Source organism: Catharus ustulatus, chromosome 9 (assembly GCF_009819885.2).
Source record: "Catharus ustulatus isolate bCatUst1 chromosome 9, bCatUst1.pri.v2, whole genome shotgun sequence".
NCBI lineage: Eukaryota > Metazoa > Chordata > Aves > Passeriformes > Turdidae > Catharus > Catharus ustulatus.
The window spans coordinates 3,280,652-3,301,823 of NC_046229.1; the positions used below are offsets into that span (position 1 = coordinate 3,280,652).

At 43.6% G+C, this 21,172-nt stretch overlaps 2 protein-coding genes and 1 long non-coding RNA gene across 3 annotated transcripts in view; 1 reads left to right on the top strand and 2 right to left on the bottom strand.

Annotated features, from left to right (window-relative positions):
• Positions 1 to 2,987, bottom strand: part of PATJ (PATJ crumbs cell polarity complex component) — a 135,969-nt gene extending 132,982 nt beyond the window's left edge. The window contains exon 1 of the mRNA XM_033067305.1: positions 2,931 to 2,987. The gene's annotated coding sequence lies outside the window, so the exon portion shown is untranslated. The remainder of the gene's footprint in view (positions 1 to 2,930) is intronic.
• A 942-nt stretch (positions 2,988 to 3,929) lies between these two features.
• On the bottom strand, positions 3,930 to 5,808 carry LOC117000231. The gene is made up of 2 exons (XR_004418722.2): positions 5,722 to 5,808; positions 3,930 to 4,900 (listed from the first exon to the last, which is right to left on the bottom strand). It is a non-coding gene; the product is annotated as an uncharacterized LOC117000231 (long non-coding RNA).
• TM2D1 (TM2 domain containing 1) lies at positions 5,803 to 18,876 on the top strand. The gene is made up of 6 exons (XM_033067705.2): positions 5,803 to 5,964; positions 7,207 to 7,280; positions 9,670 to 9,778; positions 14,039 to 14,130; positions 16,759 to 16,832; positions 18,006 to 18,876. The coding sequence occupies exons 1-6, from the start codon at positions 5,846 to 5,848 to the stop codon at positions 18,114 to 18,116; spliced, it is 579 nt and encodes a 192-aa protein (XP_032923596.1). The 5' UTR covers positions 5,803 to 5,845; the 3' UTR covers positions 18,117 to 18,876.
• Positions 18,877 to 21,172: the final 2,296 nt, after the last annotated feature.

A 21,172-nucleotide genomic window follows, 5' to 3' on the forward strand; every position in this document is an offset into this window, starting at 1 on the left:
AATATAAATTAAATTATTTTCAAATATTTAATTTCTATAATATAATAATATTTAATATTTATATTCAAATATTTAATTTATTTTCAAGCCATGGATAATTAAGGACAGGCCTCTAAGATCTGCTTTTGGGCACCAGAGAAACTCACAACTCCAGGTATTATTGGTCTCTATGTTCAAGAGCCCAAACAGTTTAGCATTAAATCTCTTCCAAACACATTCTAAGTCCAGGTAGAGTTGATAAATTAGAAAGTAATTCCTAGGTGTTAATTTTGAAGAATGATCCAAACCACTTTGGTTTGTCCTGTTAAAATCAGTTCATGCACTCCACATTTCGCTTCCTTAGCTCCAGTCTCCCAATTTCTATAGACACTTATTTATCTTACTGGAAACCTCAGTTCAACATCCATGTCACAACTTCCAACACAACCATAAAATCATCGAGGAAATGATGAATTTCAGAAGGTTGAGTCTTTTGTAACCCCAGGACAGCATTCATCTGGGGTTCCACTGTCTTCACTTCTGAGAGCTGAACTCAACGCATCCGAGGGAGTGGGAAAGCTTCAGGAGGTTTTGTGTGAAATCCCAAGACTTGGATCTTCTTCAAAAGCAGCATAAGGAAAAAGGAATTCCCCCATGCTGGTGCCAGCAGAGGGTCATCAGAAGAGCTGAAAGGTTTAAGTCTTCCATTGCCATCACCCCCCTAACCCTAATCAGACGCCTGCCACTTGCACGGACACACAGAGCGCTCAGCCCTGGCTCATCCCAGAGCCAGAGGGGAACGTGGCATCCCCACATCCCACAGCAGCCTTGACAAAACCTGCCCTCCACAAAGGGCTGCTGCAAGGTGGAATTGAGGGCTTTGCTGCTGGCTCTGGAGGAGGACACAGTTCAGCCAGCAGAGATTCTTCTGCCTGTTTTTCCCCACCCATTCACTGCCCCACGTCCTTTAACAACCTGCATTCCTCCAGGAAAATTCCAGCCTTATGGATGCTCTCCCCACTCAGCCTGGCTGGAGCCTTTGGGGACAGTAAAACCCACAAGTGCTAACTAACTGCTAGAAGCCTGTTTCTCAAAGGTTTCTAACACAACCAGGCTCAGCAGCCTGCCACAGGAGCAGCCAAAGGGCTCATCCCGATCCAAAGTCACCTTTCTGCACTAGTGCAGCTGGAATTTTCCCTGGCCCTGTTATCATGAGTGACTAATAGAGTGCATATCGTCCTCCCCATCACAGAGACCTCTGACTCAGAAAGTTTCAGTTTAAAAGTTGATAAAAGCAAAAGCAAGGGAAATCAGCATTTGTTAGTGTGATCTCAATCCTAAATGGCATCATCTGAACTTCAGATATTCAAAATTTTACAGTTTACACACCATCAAGTGACTCCACGCTGTGAAAAAACACTATTCTAACATGTATTTTGCTGTCCTACATGCTGTGCTCAGTTTTACTTATACTGTACAGAAAAATTCAGTCAGACCAAGCACAGCACATACACACCTTTCCTCTGCAACCACCTCTGCTCTGTGCAATGCTTCAGGATTTACAAAAATGCTGTCAAGCACACACCAACTGCTCCAGGCACTTGAAGGAAAAGAATTTAATATCTCTGTGAGTACCTGAACATAGATACACCACACATCGCCAAGGTGCAGCTAAATATTGTTAAAAATAAAAAATGCTGCGTGGGCAGGCTGAGTTTTACACACAATTAGTGACTACAGGAGGAGGAAAGTGAAGAAAATCCAGCACTCTGCACGTGTGATTACCAGCCTCAGTGCAGATCAAGAGGAGCCTTACTCACTCTCCAGGCATGGTAAATTCAGCAATCAGAACCTGAATTCCTGTGGACTTCAGCCTCCAGGGAAGCACCAGTGTGGGTTCTCTGTTGTCTAATAGAAGTTAGAGCTCATGGCAAAGCAAAAACATGGTCTCAGAAATCTGTTCTCATGGAAAACCCGTTTCCAATATCTATTGTCATTCTCAATAAATCCTAGGTACTTTGATGACAGTACACAACTAACTAAATCACAGGGAGCAGAGCTGTTAGACCTGGAACCGCGGTGAACTTCCAAGGGTCAGAAATGAACAAGGAATGCGGAAGAACCGTTTTGCCATTAACCACCCGTAAACAAAGCAAAAACCTGCTCTGCTAAGAATCTCTGGAGTGACAGGCACTTGAAGGGAAGTGTTGCAACAGGTGTGTTACTTCTTATCCTGAGCGAGCCTATGGAAACTGTTTGCACAACAACACAACACCAGGACTTCATTGCCATGGAGAGCCTTCAGCTGCCATCAGGAGTCACACAGCCCTGCCTTGTCCTTACTGGGGTGCCAGGGACTTGCCGAGGTCCCTGGTGCCAGAAGGGATTTCACTCGGGATGAGTGCAGGCTGGTGTCCTGGCTAGGGCTGGACTGGTCAAGCTGGTGTTCACAGGTGTGGCTCTGGAAGCAGGAAATTATCGGAAACCCTCAGAGGATTCCAGGATGGGTCAGGTTGGAAGGAACCACAGTTGGGTCATCTGGTCCAACCTCCCTGCTCAAGCACGGCCATCCCTGAGGACAAGGCACAGGATTGAGTCCAGATTGTTCAGGAATGCTCCCAGTGAGGGACACTCCAACAATCACTTCCAGTGCTCTGTCACCCGCACAGGAAAGTTCATCCTCACATCCAGGCGGAACTTCCTGGGCATCATTTCCCACTTGTACTATTGCTTGGCACCACCAGGCAGAGCCCAGCTCCATCCTCCTAGCAGGCTGCAACACTCGTTAGAGACAAACACAGGTTTTAGATATTTACACACATTTCCCCCGATGACCCACACCGCGCGTGTCCGAAGGGGAATCCACTCCTCCAGCAGAGCCTGTGCCCTTTTCCTCGCCTCTCCTGTCCCACCCCAGCCCAGCCGTGCCCCCGCCGGGGCGGACGCGGTACCTGCGGGCGGGATGCGGGATGCGGGGATGCGGAGCCGCGGGATGGCCGCCGGCGCTCACCTGGGCGGAAGCGGGAAGCGAGGGCCGATCCCGGCTCACCTGCGGCGCAGGAAGCCGGGGCGGCGCGGCGGGAGAGCCGCCTCCCGAGGGACGGCCGGGCCGGCCCCTCCCGGCTCCGGGCAGCGCTCCGCCGGGACTCGGCGCCGGCCGCCCGGGGAAGTGCAGCGCTCGGCACCGACAGCAACTTCTGTAGGCAACGGCCAGGTGATCCTTGCTTAAGGATCGTGGTTGAATCTGTCATTGCAGCCTCCCCAGGGAAGGCAAGATTGTGGAAAAGCTTGTTTTTCGCTTATTTGCATCGGTGTCCAGACTCAGTGATGTTCTGTGATTCTGAACTACGTAGAACCAGCTTGGTGTGAGGGCTCTGTTCCCTTTGGACACAGAGGTGTAGATCCTTGGGTGAAGCATGTATAACGATATTTTTATAATAATATTTTTATTATAATATTTTATAATAATATTTCATAATAATATTTCATTATAATAATATTTTGTAATAATATTTTATAATGATAATTTTTATAATATTTTACCATTATATTTTACTATGATATTTTACTATAATATTTTACTATAATATTTTTATAATAATATTTGTATAATAATAATTTTTAATAATATCCTCTACTCATCCACACAGCCCCCACCACTTCACAAAAGGGAATGGCAAAAAAAAATAGGAAAACTCAGATGCAGTAAAAGGATTGCAAGACTTTCCCCACAGCACCCTAAAACACACATCACTGTGGCTTCCAAGACACAGAACATTGTCCAGGATGGCAACAAAAACAAAATTTTCCTCCTGCTAGTCACAAAATAGTGGACAGGCACCATTTTAGTGGAAGTTAATTGTGTGAACCGTGTGTGCTTTCTGAAACCTGTACTTTAGTCTGCGTTCTTACTTCCTAAAATTCTATTCATACACGCATAAAATAGTCGATTAAAGTCGATAAATACAATTTTTATTCTGCTACACAGTTTCACAAGCCCATCTGCTGACCTTACACAGTACAGGGTAAGGGCTACAAGAGGTTTGGAAATCAATTTCTCCTGAGTTCAGATTGATTTCCCCCCGTTCTGGCACCCGTTTCGTTTCACTGAGCGGCAGCAGTTGCACCAGAGCACACCAACACACGCTCCATCCCCCTTCCAAAGGATTCCAAAGGCTCAGCTTCCCAGCCCTTACTCTCAGTTTTAATTAATGTGGCGCTCGTGAGAAGTGACAATTTTCCTGACAGTGATGAACAGCGAGTGGTGTATTTATCCATGTGAGAGACGCGCCGCAGACAGAAGAGCCGGGCACTTTTCCCATCAGTGCACCTCCATCTCCATCTCTGAGGGCTGAGTTCATCCTGGAGCACGCTCTGGCCCTGCCCTTTCGCTTCCAGTTGTTGAGAGGAGTATCAATTTCCATTTGCATACTTTGCCTGCTGAACTCCAGGCTGCCAGTTCAGTTTACGCAAAATCTCCCAAAAAGCTGTTAGATGGCAATATTTCACATCACTGGCTGAGCTCTTTGTCAGCCATCCACACGTTTTAAATCTGCGTTTCAACAGTTTCTTGGAGTATCTGGGACTGGGACAAACCGTTCTTTGGTACTGACAGGCTCCAGAGAGAAACCATGCACCAAAAATAATGCCCAGAAAACCTGAAAGGCTTCCAGAAGGAATGGGCAGTGATGATGTTCTCCTCAGTACTGCTTCAGAGTTGCTTTTTAGGTTCCGTTTTCCTGGTTTTAGGTCCCCACTTGTTTTTCAGGAAACACTTCTTGAGCAGATGTAAACTTGGGACAGCGGTGTTGCGTTTCCTGGGTGTGTTTAATCCAAAGGACCTCTCCATCTCCTGTAAACACTCCAGGATCCCTTAGCAGTTCACAAGTGGAAAACTGATGCCTTCAAACACTAGAGAAACCTGAAATAACCACAACAGAAAAACAATGAACTGTCACGGTAGTGAGAATAGCGAAAGATTTGTAATCACCACAAAATACCTCGTGAAGACCAAATGCTGATGAAAAGCTTTCCTGTTCCAGGAATTCAGTATTCATTTAAAAACTGAAATAAAGAGCATTTTAAACAATGTGGTTTTATTCGAAAATAGGGTAAGAATTTAAAATTATTTCTGTAGTCCGACTGCTGTGTGTGCTGGACACGGTGTCAGCACACCAGGCCCACCTGGACGGCAGGGATGCGCCAGCCTGCGTTAACCAGGTTTGGCAGCTCACGCCTTTAACTTCTGCTGGGCTTTTTCAACATATTTTTCAAGTACCCAGCAAACTCCAGACACCAGCAGGGACACCCAGAGGTGCGATTTCGCTGATGTTGTTGTGTGGATGTTTGAAGAGCGGGGAGTGTTCACCTCATGTTCCTGCCTGACCCGGGCTCGCCGCTCGGTTCAGGGCGAGTCCTGCCCGCGGTTCCAGCACCCGGAGCGGCCCCAGCCCCGCTGCGACAGCGGCCTCAGGGCTCCCCACGAGTCCCCCACCATCCCTTCACGGCCGCGGGCCCTCACACCGACATCTTAAGTGCGGGCAAGCGCGGGCCGGTGCCGGCGGCGGGCGCGGCCATCTTTACTCGGAGCCCGTCCCACCGCAGGGCCCTGCCAGCGCCATCTTGGGTGAGGGCGCGCTCTGCCCTCAGCGCGGCCTCGCCGCCATGTTTAATGAGGTCACCCCCCCCCCCCCAACCACCACTCAAAAAAATCATTAAGCCCCCAAAAAGCCTAACCCGTACCCTCAGCAAGCCAAGAACACCTCGTCATCCCCCTTCGTTTCTCCCCGAAGCCAGCGCGGGCTCTCCCCGCGGCGGGGCCGCTCCGCTCCTCCCCGGATCAGCTGACGGCGGCGGCGGTCCCGTCATGGCCGCCCGGAGCGGCGCGGCTGAGGCGCTGGTCCTGCTTTTCCTCTGGTTCACAGCCCTGCAGGGAGCAGCGGGCTCGGAGCCGCCGCTCAAGTGCGAGGAGCTGCGGCTGGGGCAATATCCTGAGCGGGGCTGGGGTCGGATCGGGCGCGGCTGTGGTGGTGGCGATGGGCCCGGTGTGGTGGGGGGGGAAGGGGCGGTGGGGACCGTGAGGTGCCGGGCAGGGCGGGGGGGTCGTGGAAAGCCTCAGGTTGGAACCCCCGAGGGGGTCTCGGCTGGCAGGAGCGGGACAGGGCTCCTCAGGGTGCCGCAATTGAGGGCACGGCCTCAAGCTGCGCCAAGGGGTGTTCAGGCTGGGTATCAGGAGGAATTTCTTCACAAAAGGGTGGTTAGACACTGGAAGGGGCTGCCCAGGGATGTGGCGGTGTCCCCATCCCCGGAGCTGTTCAAAGAGCTGTGGCACTCAGTGCTGTGATGTGGGTGACAAGGTGGGCATCAATCACAGCCTGGACTCGATGATCTCGGGGGATTTTTCCAACCTGATTAATTTTGTGATTTCTGGTGGTTCTGTGCGTGCCCCAGCGCATGCCAAGAGATTGCCATGGGATGAGAGAGCCCGCTCTGCCACCACTATGCTTTATTTCTTATTTGCAGGAGCGAGAAGTGGAGATTTTGCCATTTTATCAGGAAATAATATGTTTCTGTGCCCTGCACAGCTCTGAGGAGCAGGAGGTGTGAGGCTCTTGGCTCTCCAAGGCACCTCTTGCCCTCCCCAGAACATGCTGGTTGATGGCAGCTGACAGTTTTTGATGATCAAAAGTGTCAGGAAAGCAAATCTTGGAAAAGCTTGCTTCATCTCCTGCTTTACTTGGCTGTGGGAGTTGAGACCTCTGGAAGTCAGTTCCTGCTCAGTTTGTTCCTGCACCAAATTCCTGGCGTTTCAGATGCTCATTTTTACGCATTCGTTGAATTTTGCGTGTTCTTGTAGATTAAATTTTCTCAACCAAATGCCTCAATTTCAGGGCACTGTGGTATTTAAATAAGGGAACAAGACCCGATGAGGCGTGTGCTACCTTGTTGCCTCCAAATACCGAGGCTGTGACTGATAAATATTGTAGTTCCTTTAGGTAGTGCTGACTGCAGCACTAATTAAACGTGGGGCTTATGCGATATATTGGTGTATTAAATTGGATTAGCAGATTTGCTGCATGGTAATGTGCTGCTCCTCTTTTGGGGGATGGGTAGGCACCAACATCAAGGTGCATCTTAAATCCTCAGGGTTTAAAGAGGGTGGAATAAATTACTGTTAAACCTGTTGTAGTGTTTGATATGAAAACTGTTTTCCTCAATTACCTGAACATATATGTGTGATGAGCCTAAAATAGACAATAGCACACAAGAACCAATGAATTGCACAAATCACACAGCATATGGTAAGGATTTCTAACTTATATATTGATTAACTATGTCTTTTCTAGAAAGTGTTCAATTTGTGTATCTACTTGATGAGCTTTATAAAAGATGGGATTAGTAATATCATTAGTCTGAAAGCCCAAAACACTTGTGTGGATTGGGTGTTTTGCTAAAAATGAATAAATACACGGTCTCTGATTGGTAGTTCTGTAAGTGAGGTTTCTGGTAAATCTCTTCAATGTATGTTACACCCTTTAGGCTGTGTCCTGCACTACTGTGATTAAAACAAACCATTCCTGTCATACTGATTTTGCATATAATTATTAAAAGAATTGACATGTGACAGAACAGGCTTCAAAATCTTCTCGTTTGTAAGGGTTTTTTTTCTCAAGGCAACATAGTGCCTTCCCTCATCACCAGGTTTTGGTGTGTGAGGCTCTGTTTTGAAAGCACATTTATTTGATGTTCAGTTCTGCCATACTTCAGAGTACAACAGAAAAATTCATAAATTGATCACTTAGTTTCCTACCTGTGCTTAACTTCTTTGATGTTCCCAGGCATTGAAATAAATGATCTGTGTTTGATAGCACAAGTTTGCTTTATGTGCAAAAATGTTTTAAAATCATGGAATTACAGAATAGTTTGGGTTGGAAGGGACCTTAAACCTCATCCTGACATGGGCAGGGACACTTCCCACTGTCCCAGGTTGCTCCAAGCCCTGTCCAAGCTGCCCTTGGACACTTCCAGGGATGGGGAGTCCACAAATTCATGTGTGTGCCTGTTGTCTTTCATATTTTACTTCCTATAAGTGCTGAATGGTTTTCTTCTGGGATAGTGAAGGTTTTTCCAAGTAATTTCAGGCACTGGATGTAAATACTTAGCACAATGGATCCTTTTAAATTTTTTTTCTGTTCTTTCCATCATTTGACATTGTGTCCCTGACTATAAATGGGCAGTCAGAGACCAGAGAAAATGCTGCATAGTTTGAGATTGATCATAACTCAAGATTATCAGTTGTTTAACTAATTACCATGTGATTGTATTTAGTACACTGCACTTTTGAATAGGAGATAAGCTTCAGAGTAGCACACATTGCTGAATTAATTAACACTATTTCTTTGTGTAGCATCTTTACACACATACACACACCAGTTTTAAGATTGTCCTCACAGTATTTGAATTGCTTATTTTTTCAGTATTACCTAAGTAATAAAAAGTTAATTTCTGGATCATGCTTGAAGCACTACAATTTCTGGTCACTGTTTGCAATCCCTCACCCACCCAACAGGGGTTTAATTCAAAACTCAAAGTGGTGTCATTGAGTAGAAGGTTTGGAGTCTTTGGTGTGACACTGAGAAGAAAACTGTGGCCTTGCCTGCATCAATATATTTTAACTGTGCCTGGTTTCTTTTAATAACAGAAAAAAGTCTTTGCTTTATTTACTTTACAAGAAATAATGTATATTTTTGTAATTGCCTTAGATTAGTCACATTGATCATAGCATGGAATGATTTGGCTTGGAAAAGACTTTAAAGATCATCTCATTTCACCCTTTGCCATGGGCAGGGACAACTTCCACCATGCCAGGCTGCTCCACGCATAATTCAAATCTTATTTTGTTTTTTGTCCCTGTGCAATATGGGTAGGCATTAAAAAAATCCATCTCTTGCCTGTGTGCATTACTGGAAAATCTAGAAAGAATGTTAAACCTGGCTTGCAGTTTTGTTGGAATTAACCAACAGGACTCACAAGTACTGAAAGCTCATAGAAAGTGGTAAAGGACTGAATTTTTTTCCTTTAAAACAACAGACTACAGCATTGGAGAATGATTAATATTCTGGTAATATATTGCAAACTTCAGCAGGTGTGACTTTCTGCTGTGATTTCCACTTTGATTCCCCTAAGAGTCAAGGATAATGGAATAATTTGGGCAGAAAGACCCCTCAGGAAGTTACATGGTCCAGCCTCCTGCTCAAGGCAGTGTTGGCACTGAATCCCAACCAGGTTGCTCAGGGCTTTGTGCAGTCAGACCTCAAAAACCTCCAGGGATGGTGATGGCATGACTGCTCTGGGCAGCTTGTTCCAATATTTAACTGTTCTCATGATGAAAATGCTTTCTGTATGTCAGCTTCAGATTTCTCATTGACTCATATTGAAGCCAGAGTGGAAATTACAACAGAATTGGGGCTGCAATTAGGTTTGTATGTTTTGGTTAAAATGTAGCAAGGAAAATCTACAAGTTAGTGGTAGGGCTGGCTTAAAAATATTTTAAACGAATAATTGTGTGTGAGCTGTGCTTTGTATCAAGACTGTTGCACAGTAGAACTTAATTTGTTTCACTTGTGTATTGTCAGAAAACTGCTCTGAGTGTCGGTTACTGCTTAACATCAAATCATTTTTTGTCCTCAGTTCAATGTCTGCCAGCACCAAATATTACTTGCAGAGATCACCTTGGCATAGAGAAAGTCTTTACGGGACACGAAGTCGGATTTTACAAGCCCATTGAGTGTCGCAATGTGTGAGTACTCTTTGGTTTTGAAAAACTGCAGTTTGTCCAAAATTGTATGATGTGTTGGCAGAAGGAAAAGAGAAGTAAAACAGAACCATTCACATTTTCCCCCAGTAGCTGATCCTCTAATAAACACAATGTGGATGCAACACAGAGTCACGGCAAGGGTTGGGACCTTAAAGCCCATCTCATTCCATCCCTCTGCCATGGCCAGGGACATTTTCCACTAGGCCAGAGTCACAAGGAAATCTGTCTGTCTGTGCATTCCTTCTGTTTAGTTATGTTTGTGTCTTTGCTTTACCTTATTCTTTTACCTTTGCTTTGCCTCATACTTCAGCTTGCCAAAATTTTGCTCCAAACGCTGAGGCCACATTTCACACATGCTTAAAATCAGCACGGTTGCTGGAAGGAGCTGTTGGGGACACCCTCCCTCCCTTCCCCTGACAGACCCCAGGACATCAGGGAGCTGCTCTGGGTTTGAGCTGCCTTGGATCAGTTCCCCAGTTTGAGTCACAGTACAGTGGCTTCAAGTGCTCGTGCCAGCGCAGGGATGAGGGTGACTCAAGGATAAAACGGAGAGGACAAAGGAGGGCTGGACAGGGCTGTGCTGCTCAGTGCTTCATGCCAGTTTAAAGGGTGCCTGGAGCTGCAGCTGAAGTTCTATTATGCATGAATTTTAGGGGAGCTTCAGGATCTCTGCAACTCCCCCCAAAATCTCTAAGAGAAACTGTTCTCTATATTGAAACAGCTTTTGTGTTTAATCCAATTCACTGTGTCTTTTAAGAGCCTGTTTTTGGTACATGAATGATGGACCTCGTTTTTCTGAAGCACATTGTGAGTGATGGAGAGCTCTGGATACCAATAAATGTTCCAACTGGCCAGTGCTAATGATCAGCCAGCACCTGCCACTACCATTTGTTTCCTCTTTTTTCTGGGATTCACACTGGAACCTTTCTCTTTTGTCCTACTGGAATCTTTGGAAATAAAAACTCCAGTAATACTGGGTACTCCCCATCACTCTAGTGGGCAAATAACTGCTGTGCTACTTGCTGCTCAGTAATTTGCCTAACTCAGAAGTACAGCCCTGCCTCTTAGTTTCATAAATATTTTCTCTGTATTTAGTCTTCTCAGCAGTCAAAGCTCAGCAAACTGAAGAAAACATATGATTACATCTAATCAAATTTAAATGCCAGCAAAGTAGACGTCAGTCACATTTTTGTCCAGAAACAATTGTGTTTCAGTCCCATCTGTGATGGGGGCTGAGGAGAAGATGAGCTATACTAGTTTAATGAAATTGCTTCCTCTTTAGATTAGATGGTTATTCTTATGTTTGGAGGTTTTTTTGCATATGTATATTTTTGGGGTTTTTTATATTTTCTAGAAACATTTTTAAAGGTAGGTTTTCTATACATTTATTTATTAAAAGCCAGGTCTGTAGGCAGAGAAATGGAGAAATGTCATCCTTCTTACAGTATCTGTTACTTCATCATGACTATTATCTATAATGAATAATCAATGGTTACACTGCCAAAAGAAGAATTTGCTGTGACTTCTCCAGTCCCACAACTGCTTGTATGGCAGAAAGGGAAAAGAACCCTTTTTAGACTGAAAATTCCAGTAAAATACAACTTGAGCATAGATAGAGTTACACAAGCATGTCCTTCATAATGTCCTAAAACCAGTAAAAAATGGCAGCAAGATTAATATCACCATCCTTCATCTGTGCACTTATTTAAAAAGTGGTCTATTCACTGACAGATCTTTTATGAGGCACTTTGAATGTTACCTAAGTGTTAGAAATATTGTTTTAAGCAGGAATCTTCAGCTTGCTATTGCAACAATAGCCCTGCCTTTTTTACTGCTTTTTGGAGAGTTTTGGTAGAAACTGTAACTGTAGAAATAACTGCACATCATTTAGTCAGAAAATTCATTTGGGAAGGGATCTTCCCATGGCAGGATTGTCCCAGTATGGGGACAGCAGGTGAATCTCAATCCCCAGCTCTTGTGAAGGACAAATCAGCAAATTCTCCTTAGCCAAAGCTGTAATTTAGTTTTGTTTGAGTTCTGGGATCCAGTTATTTTAGAGCAAGACCAAGAAATGTTACATGTTTGTATGAGTGGATGTGTTCAAGTTCAGTTGCCCTAGTAATAATTCAAGGAAAATCTTGTAAGATTGTTCCAACAAAGAGGTACTGGGAGTCAAGATTTCTTAGGTTTGGGTTTTATCTGGTGTTTTGGAGGTAGATTTTATTTTTTGGCCAAATTCTAGCATACAGAATTGGCATCTGTCACACATTTTACTTAATATATGCAGGCCCTGATGCTGCAGAGTTGAAATGTTCATTGTTCAGGTGTTGCCATTCCAGGGAAGGAGGCCATGGAATGATTCTTTGTGGAATTCATGGGGTTCAGTGTGGGCAGGTCTGTGAGCAGAGCCAAGAGACCCTGAAAGAAAAACCTACAGCAGCACCTGCTCTTGTCAACTGCTGGGGAAGAGCTGGGAGGAAAAGCTTTTAACATGGCAGCTAGGAGAAATGCATGCAGAAAAAATAAAGGTTGGATGAGGCTGAGGAGCAAGAAAAATTCAAAAGAGGAACTGACAAGAAATTGCATCTTTTTACCCAATTGTAGAAATTCCTTCAGATGCCCTGGATGTGTCATTTTCCTACTCACTGGTTTACTCCTTGTGCATGTTTTTATCTGAAGCAGTAAGGCAAAAGAAACACCAGAGTGGATGCAGCCTTGTTTGTTACAGTGTTCTCATGCTTCCCCTTCATACTGGATTTCTTCTGCCCATCAGTTTGATGTTGAGCTTGCAGAAGCTGCTGTGCTTTCAGAAGCACCTCAGTGCATAGGCAAGGGCTCAGTTTATTACTAGTTGTGATCAGGAGCAAAATTAAATCGTGTTCCCATTTTTATGTAACAGCTCTTTTTATGCTTTAGTGTCCTTGGAGGGCTGTTGACACTTTGTAGTTGATAAACAATTTCCAACAGTTTACCTCAAGTTTTAAATAGACCCATTAGTGTTCCTTACAGTGGAAACAAGACAGTTCTAAAGATGATAATTTGTGTTACATTAGGTTCCAGGAATGCCCTGTGTATTCTGTGTTGCTAATAAACACCAAGTAACAAATACTGAGGTAAGAGTCATGATTTAATCACTTAATGTTGCCATTAGGTTTTAAAGTCAGTAAATTTTGATAATAAGCAAAAAAGGTAGGTCTCTACTTGGCATCGAAAACGCTTAATAAAAGTGCTTGGACTTTTGTCAGCTACTGTCTTTTTGAGACTGTTTTATTCAACTGTCAAGCAGGAGTTTAATTTGGGCCTATTAAATAATTGCTGGCACGTAGCAGTGCACGTATCAAAACAGTGAATTACTGAATATTTTTCAGTTCTAATTACATTTGGGTTTGCTGTTCAGGAGCTCGCTGTTTGCCGAGGCAGCAATTCCAGCACTGGGAGCGATATGTTTTTAGTTCCCCTATTAGTGCAAAGTTCTCCAGCAGGGCCTGCACTAACAGGTGGTTTGGTGGCTGCATCACTCCAGCTGTTGGCAAGAATGGTTCCAATTAGGACAAATCTGAAAAAGTCTGTTCTATCTGTTTATTTTGTATGACTAACCATGGGAAGCTTAACTTGAGAGTGCCTCTCTACCCCCGTGCATCTTTGTACTGTCAACAGTTCTTTTCATTGTGCCTTCGTGCCATTTACAGTGTAATGAGTGAATCCATGACTTACTCTTTTTGTTGAATCCTTCCTGCAGCTTCTTCAGCCAGTGGCCATGGTTCATTTCTCCTTCAGATCTCGAGGCAATTACTGTCTCTGCTGACATCTCACCTGCCTGTCCTGTTCCTCTCCATTTGGCTGCGTGTGAGACTAATGCCTGCAGACAGCATTCGCACACCTCCTGCCTTCCTGGGCTTGTCTCAGTGGGGCTGAACTCTTAGGAAGTGCTCTGTGAAGCTGGGCATGGATCAGCAACTGAATTATGTCTTGACAAGAAATCATCATTTAGTTTCAGAATAATCTGTATTCTGCAAGAGTACACTTGAGTTGCAGCAGCTGAGGTTCCTTTATGGAGGATGCCTTCCCAGTTTGAAAGCTTAACATTATCAATTCCGTGGCCGTTAATTGAAGATAAATAACAAGTCTGTTGTTTTCTTTTAAAACCAGAGCAGCAGGAAAATGAGTCACTACTTTAACAGTCAAAAGTATGAGTGGATTTATTTTGCAGTCATTATCTACATTGCTTGTTTCTTTTGGCAGAAATGGATACTCCTACAAAGTGGCAGTGGCTCTGTCCTTATTTCTTGGATGGTTGGGAGCAGATAGATTTTATCTAGGATATCCTGCATTAGGTAAGTTTATTCCTTCATTTTTTCTTTGAGGTAAATCTTATTGTTATGACTGACTTGTATGTGTGTACTCATATTTTGAGTAATGAAGGCTGACAGTCGCAGTTTAAATATTTAAAACTAGATCCTTACTTCATGGTCAAGAGAGATAAAATGCTGCATTATCCTCAGCCTGCTTTTCTGTTGGAGTGGTGACAAATGGAGATGTAGTGTCCAGCAGATAAAATCCTGATAAGCAAATGTGGTTATTGCTACTCAAAGTTTTGCTTTGCATTGATGTTTTACATGGGCATTTTTTGTGAGGCACTGTAGCAGAAGTGGCTTTGCCTCACCTGCCACCCTTAAATGAGATTTGACTTCACCAGGAAAAAAGTGGACAAATTTTACAGGTGTTTTGGGAGATGGAATTTATTCTGGCAAATGCACACCTTCAAGATAACTCATGGTATTAATAACAATTCTCCAGAAGCTGGAACTTCTAATAAAAACTCTCTCTGGTTTTTAGGACCTCATTCCCAGGATGATAGTGCCACTTTTAAGTAATGGAGATACCTTATGACAGAGCTGCCTTCACTGGCCTTGTTTCTGAGCTGGACAAAGGGAGGGAATTTAAGTATAGACAGCATGGAGCAATGATGTGGAAAAAGCTGTATGTGTTGCTGTCACTTCAGCAGGAAATTTTGAGTTTCTGCCCATTAAATGCCAACTCTTTTTAATGACATTATCTGTCCTTCTCTACAATCTTGATTAGCATCCATGTCTTTTATTCCTGAGATTCTGTAATTAGCATTTACTTTGTCCACCTGTGTCACCAAAAGATGCATTTTTGAAAGCAGTCAATAAGGTGCATTATTTAGTTGTACCACTGGATTTGGAATAATAATTTTCAGTAATTACTTGTAATATATTGTGGTAATATAGATTCATAAATCCCTAATTCTTTTGTAGAAGTTTTTTAATGCTGATGCTTTAACCCTACTGGATTATACTGTAGCCAGCAGCTAAAGTTAATATTTAAATTAAACTCTTCCAAAGCCAAATTTTCAATCTTTTGAAAGGTAAAGAAGGCAAAAGGTAAGAGTTGGACAAGAATAAAAATCAACCCATTGGATTCCTTTACAGTGGCTGATTAGGGATTTCTTAGGTCATCTGTGCCTTGGCAAAAAATGGTTAAGAAAGGTTAATAGCATTGAAATCTTTTTTGCAAGTGTAATGAAGACTGTAAATGCTCTTTGGTTTACTTTTTTCCCTTCTCTTTTGTTTAAAGAGCACACAAATACAAACAAGCTATTGAGTATGAAGAAATCAGGAAGGCAGCCTCTTCCTCTCCCACACACTGTGAACCAAACCAGGAGTTATTACTGTAGAACAACACTATTTTTCCCTCTGTGCTTTAGAGCAGTTTATTTTCTCAGTGTGATCTGCTTGTAGGGAGGGAAATGAAGAGGAAGAAAAAAACCCAACTTCACCCTGCACTCCAGAAATAAATGCCAGGTTCAGAAACAGTTCTCCTCCATCCAATTCCTGAAGTAAAGTAGAGCTGCAGCAGTGGTAAAAAATCTGCTGGGTTCCATGTTCCAGGGGCAGGGACACCTTCCCTGGATCCTACCTGGACACTTCCAAGGATCCAGGAGCAGCCACAGCTTCTCTGGGCACCTGTTCCAGAGCCTCAGGGAAGGGTGCACAGGGACTTTTCTTCCATGAGAGACAAATCCAGGCAGTGGGATGCTCTTCCTGCAGAGTGGATGCAGTTTCCTCCCCTCCTCTGCCCCATAAACAGCCCTGGGGAGAGGAGGTGCTTTCTGCTGCTTTGGAGAGAGGGGATTAACCAAAATCTTTCCCTGAAATAATACTTATCATAGATACAGTTCTCTCTGAATTACATTAATCATACAAGAAACTACTGATATTTATAAAAAAAAATGTTAAGCCAGCCTCTTTTTTTTTCTGAAGGCATTTTCCAAATGAAGTCTGCCTTGCAGGACAACTTCCAATAAAACATTCATCTGTCAGTTGCTATTCCCATGAATTTTCTATTAATCTTTCATTTTTTTGTATAAGAACCAACATTTTTGAAAACCAGTTAAAAAGAAGTGTTTACATATACTTTTATGTATATTCAAAAGAAATTCATATTTCAGAAAAATACAAAAATTATACAAAGGATTGTTTTCCAAAGTTGCATGTTCTGAAAATCAAATCAGTATGTGCTGCAGCTCATGAGGTGGCAGAAAGTCTCTTTCTATTCAGAAATCTCTGAAAGTCTCTTTCTATTCAGAAGTAAATTTTGCAACTCAAGTTGGGATTTTTCTGTCTGTGTCTCAGTGAAAGCAATATTTCAGTAACCTGATTATCAAATTTTGCCTTTCCTTGTTTAAGAGTTTAATTTTTTAAAAAAATTGTTAATATTTAAAATCTTCAAAGTACATTCAGGATGTAGAAATATGAAAATGTGGTTTGTTTTTTTCCCTAATAATCAAAGAAGTTTAATTTTAGGTGTGCTTCTAGAGACATATATATATAAACAGACAGATTTTGTGGGATGAGGGGAGAGTTTGGATGTGATTGCCACCAGTGATGAAATCCTAGGGAGTGCTTAAAGCTACATTAAATGTTACTTTTCTTTTATAGGTTTGTTAAAGTTCTGCACTGTAGGGTTTTGTGGAATTGGGAGCCTAATTGATTTCATACTTATTTCAATGCAGGTAAGTCAGGGCTTTCAAAACAGTTTACAAATCTGTGTTTTTAAAGCTGTGATTTTGTTACCAACACTTTGTTAACATTTTGGCCTGAAGAACCATTGGATATTGAAAAAATCAAGGCGTTTATTTTGGCTCTGTTTGTAGACTGATGATGTAGAATATAGACACAAAATATCAATATATTTGCTTTTGGAATTAAAACTTAGATTAGCCATCTATAAATACTGACTATGAATAGCTTGGGAGCTATAGCACAATAAATTCTAGTGGTCAGAGCCTCTGTATGTGGACTCAGCATGGATTCCTGCTGTTCCCAGAATCCTCAAGTTCTGTGTTTGCCTGTGCTTTATGCTGATGAAAGAAGACATTGCCATTTCCATTTTCCACCTCTCCCCCAAATTGAAGTCCCTCATCAGCTGAGAGCTGTGACTGAGGGATTCAGGAGGGTTAAATCCCCAGCTGGAGTGACATCTTGTGACATCATGAAATTGCCAAATTCAACAGCACAGCCATTCAGCATGAATTGCAAATCAGCTACAATGAACTCAGAATCCTTGTGGAGATGGGAGCTGTTTCTATGGGTTTGTAGGAAAATATTTTAAAAGTGTGCACTTTGTCTTTTGTGTGCATTCTCAAATTCCTTTCTCTGCTCTTGCAGTGATTTTGCCTCAGAGCACTTACAGATCCAGTTGAGAGTATCTTTCATCTCTCCTTGTTGATCTCCCTGGTGACTCCACATCAATTTAGCACTTCCAGAACAAAAACTCCATGATCTTTTCTCCTCCTCTTCATTCCTTACCTGTTCAGTATTTCAAAGACACTTGTCATCAGCCTAATTCTCTGCTGCTGACCCTCCTTTGTTCAGGAAAAGTGGTTTGGAGCCCACTCATTTGTTAGGCTGGTTTTGTGCCTCAAATCCTCATCGGATTAGCCGAGTCCCAGTGCCTGGCTGTGTAATTTGGTTGATTAGAAGCCCAGGGGAAATGTTCCTTCTGAGACAGCACTCGCTAAAACAGTTAAACTGCAGCATAACTTCAAAATAAATCTAGTTTCTGTTTGACTAATTAAGCATGACTAATTTTATGATGGGAAAATTAGCAGTAATTGAGACATTAGCACAAAGTATATATTTCACTTCATATTGAAAAGTCTTGGCTCTTTTTTTTTCTGTTGCAGATCGTTGGCCCTTCCGACGGCTCCAGTTACATCATTGATTATTACGGGGCCAGGCTGACCCGGCTCACCATCACCAATGCAACCTTCAGGAAAATGCAGACCTACCCCTGACACCCCTGACTCTGGCAGGGAGTGGCACAAATCCATAGGTGCAGCTTGATTTTACAGCTGGATCCACTGGAATTGCTGAGGATTTACTGATCACCCCTGGTCAGAATGGAATATGAAATGCACGGTGAACAAAGGTGATAAAATGTGAAAGTTCCTCATGTGAACAAGTTTACCTCAAAGGTGGAACTTTGGGACTGCTCTGATTCTGGGAGCAGACAGTTTGTTGCTAAGTTACATCATCTGTGAAAGTGCAGACTGTTGCAATTTGCACTGATGTTGTGTCTGTGTCATTTAGAGTGTTACACACAGCTGCAGAGAGAGATGTTCATAATAAACATGCTGATATTTATTCCATTGAAATTGGTAGGAGTTTTAGCGTGGATGGGCCAGGATTACACATGGGGGGTCTGTCCATGTGACAGTTTGGAAATTAAATATCCCCAACCACACAAACTGCCTTTTTTCCCCATCCTATTAAAATTAAAGACCCCTAAATCTTAGGCTGGTTCAACCTGTGAAATTCTGTTAGTTGAAACAATTATTTCTGTAAATTTTGGTTAAATTGCAAAATTTGGTCAAGTGCTGATCAGCATTAGAAATATGGGTGCATAAACAATAGAACTGTAGATGACACATCACAAAAAAGGAGGGTGATGTTGGGGTGCCCTGAGGTTAGAAAAGGAAATAATTGTTCTGCTTGTTTTGAATTTTTTTTTCCTCTCTTACAACCATCCATAGTGAAATAAATACCTTTTCTTTCTGAAAATAAATTGGTGTGTGTGTGTTTTACAGCTACAGAGTGTCAAAAGAGTGAATTCTTTGTCCTACTAAAGCCCTTAAAAGGCTCTTATTTTGGGTCAGTTGTGTTTCAGGGCAATAAATTCAGTGTCTTTCAAAGCTGTTTGACCAAAGTCTTTTGGACAACCAGGATTTCACTGGATGTTCCTTTCAGGAAAAGTATGCACACACAGACAGAAAACACGTCAACAAAATCTTCATGCTATTTGACCAATTTTAAGCATTCTCTTCACCTTCTAATGAAAACTGGCACTAGCTGAGGGACAAAGCCATGCCATAGAAACTTCAGTGTAGTTTATTAATTTTTTAACAGAAATTTGGGCTTTTTTTTTTTTGTTTATCAGGGGAAATGTTCAACCTGTCATTCATATATCCGCAAACTGTATTTTTAAGGGAATTCCCAAAAATGAGATTCCCAAGTGGATTCATAAAAGCACAATTTGTGGGGTTTAGCCTGTTTTTAACCCACATTAAGCCCAGTGCACAGAAAGCTTTGTAAAGAAATCCTGTTTTTCCCCCCAAATCAGCATAACCTGACATGTCACGTAACGAGAATAAACCACAAGGAATACTTTGTGCTTAACGTTAATTCTTTCCTTCATGCAAGAAAGATGTGGTTTTGGAATCCTTCCTGCCATGCATTTTCCTTGTGGGTTCAAAGAGACAAGAACACTCTGTCAGCTCCATCCCCTTGCCTGATATTTGTTCTGTCTCCCTTTGCTCTCTCTCTCTCACTGAATGCTTTTTGTGCTCATCAGTTTTGTCCCCTGAAATACTTTGAAAAACAGACAGGAAGTGGATGGAAAATAGATGTTTGAACCTCCTGCCTAAGATCATCCTGTGACTTGTCTGCTTTTTGTTTTTCCAACCCCCAAGCTGGTAATGAAGCTGTGAAAATAGGAAGATGTCATGGATGTTATAATAAAAAAATAGCCTTGGGCGACTTATCACACAAGATTCCATTCCAAAATGTGTCTCCAGGTGTACAAGTAGCAGAGGGCTTGACTTGGTGATTTCAACGATCCAGGTTGTGCTTTGTTACCTGTGAAAAAATTCCTGGAGCTGTTTTTTGTGAATCAGATGGAAATACAATTTTAGTCCATGAGATTGTCAATCCCGGGAACCAAGCAGCCAGCAGAGAGAAAGAGCTGCTGGTCCAAGGAAGGGAAGGTGTGCCAGCCAGTCCAGGAAATCAGAGCTGCCATGGGACCCTTCCTGCTGTGGGATCCTTTCCCTAATGTGGGATCCTTCTCTGCTGTGGGATCCTTCCCTGCTGTGGGATCCTTCCTGCCCTGCTGTGGGATCCTTTCCTGCTCTGGGATCCTTTCCTGCTGTGGGATCCTGCCCTGCTCTGGGATCGTGCCCTGCTTTGGGATCCTGCCCTGCTTTGGGATCCTTCCCTACTTTGGGATCCTTCCCTGCCATGGGATCCTTCCTGCCCTGATGTGGGATCCTTCCTGCCCTGCTGTGGGATCCTTTCCTGTTGTGGGATCCTTCCTGCCCTGCTGTGGGATCCTGCCCCGCCATGGGATCCTGCCCTGCTCTGGAATCCTGCCCTGATGTGGAATCCTTCCCTGCTCTGGGATCCTTCCTGCCCTGCTCTGGAATCCCTTCCCTGCTCTGGGATCCTGCCCTGCTATGGGATCCTTCCCTGCTCTGGGATCCTTCCCTGCCATGAGATCCCTCCCTGCCATGAGATCCTGCCCTGCTCTGGGATCCTTCTCTGCTGTGGGATCCTGCCCTGCTCTGGGATCCTTCTCTGCTGTGGGATCCTGCCCTGCTCTGGGATCCTTCCCTGCTCTGGGATCCTTCCCTGCTCTGGGATCCTTCCCTGCCATGGAATCCTTCTTTCCTGCTCTGGAATCCTGCCCTGCTCTGGGATCCTTCTTTCCTGCTCTGGAATCCTTTCCCTGCTCTGGGATCCTTCCCTGCAGGAGCAGGGTTGGGATCCAGGGCTGCTCACACTGGGGCTGCCCCTCTCTGTCACTGCAGCCAGGACACAGCCATGGGTCACTCCTCTGGGATTCCCCTTCATCCTCTGCCTTGTCCTGACAGCTTCCCACCTCAGCCACAACCCTCTCCCATGTCTGGGAAGCCTTTTGGGAATGAGTGCTTAACCTTTGGGAATTTCAGGGGCTGTTGTCTACATGAACACACAATAAATGTTAATATATGTATAAAATGTTTCTATCTGCTCCTTTAGCTGCATGGCTCAAGTGGAGAGAGGGTTAACTGAGCAGGCAGAGAATGCTGCAGGG

Excerpts from the sequence above, each read along its gene's own strand:
- TM2D1 (XM_033067705.2), top strand. The coding sequence starts at position 5,846 with ATGGCCGCCCGGAGCGGCGCGGCTGAGGCGCTGGTCCTGCTTTTCCTC. Across the intron at positions 9,779-14,038 it reads CCCATTGAGTGTCGCAATGT|AAATGGATACTCCTACAAAG; the intron begins GTGAGTACTCTT and ends TTCTTTTGGCAG. Across the intron at positions 16,833-18,005 it reads TCATACTTATTTCAATGCAG|ATCGTTGGCCCTTCCGACGG; the intron begins GTAAGTCAGGGC and ends TTTCTGTTGCAG.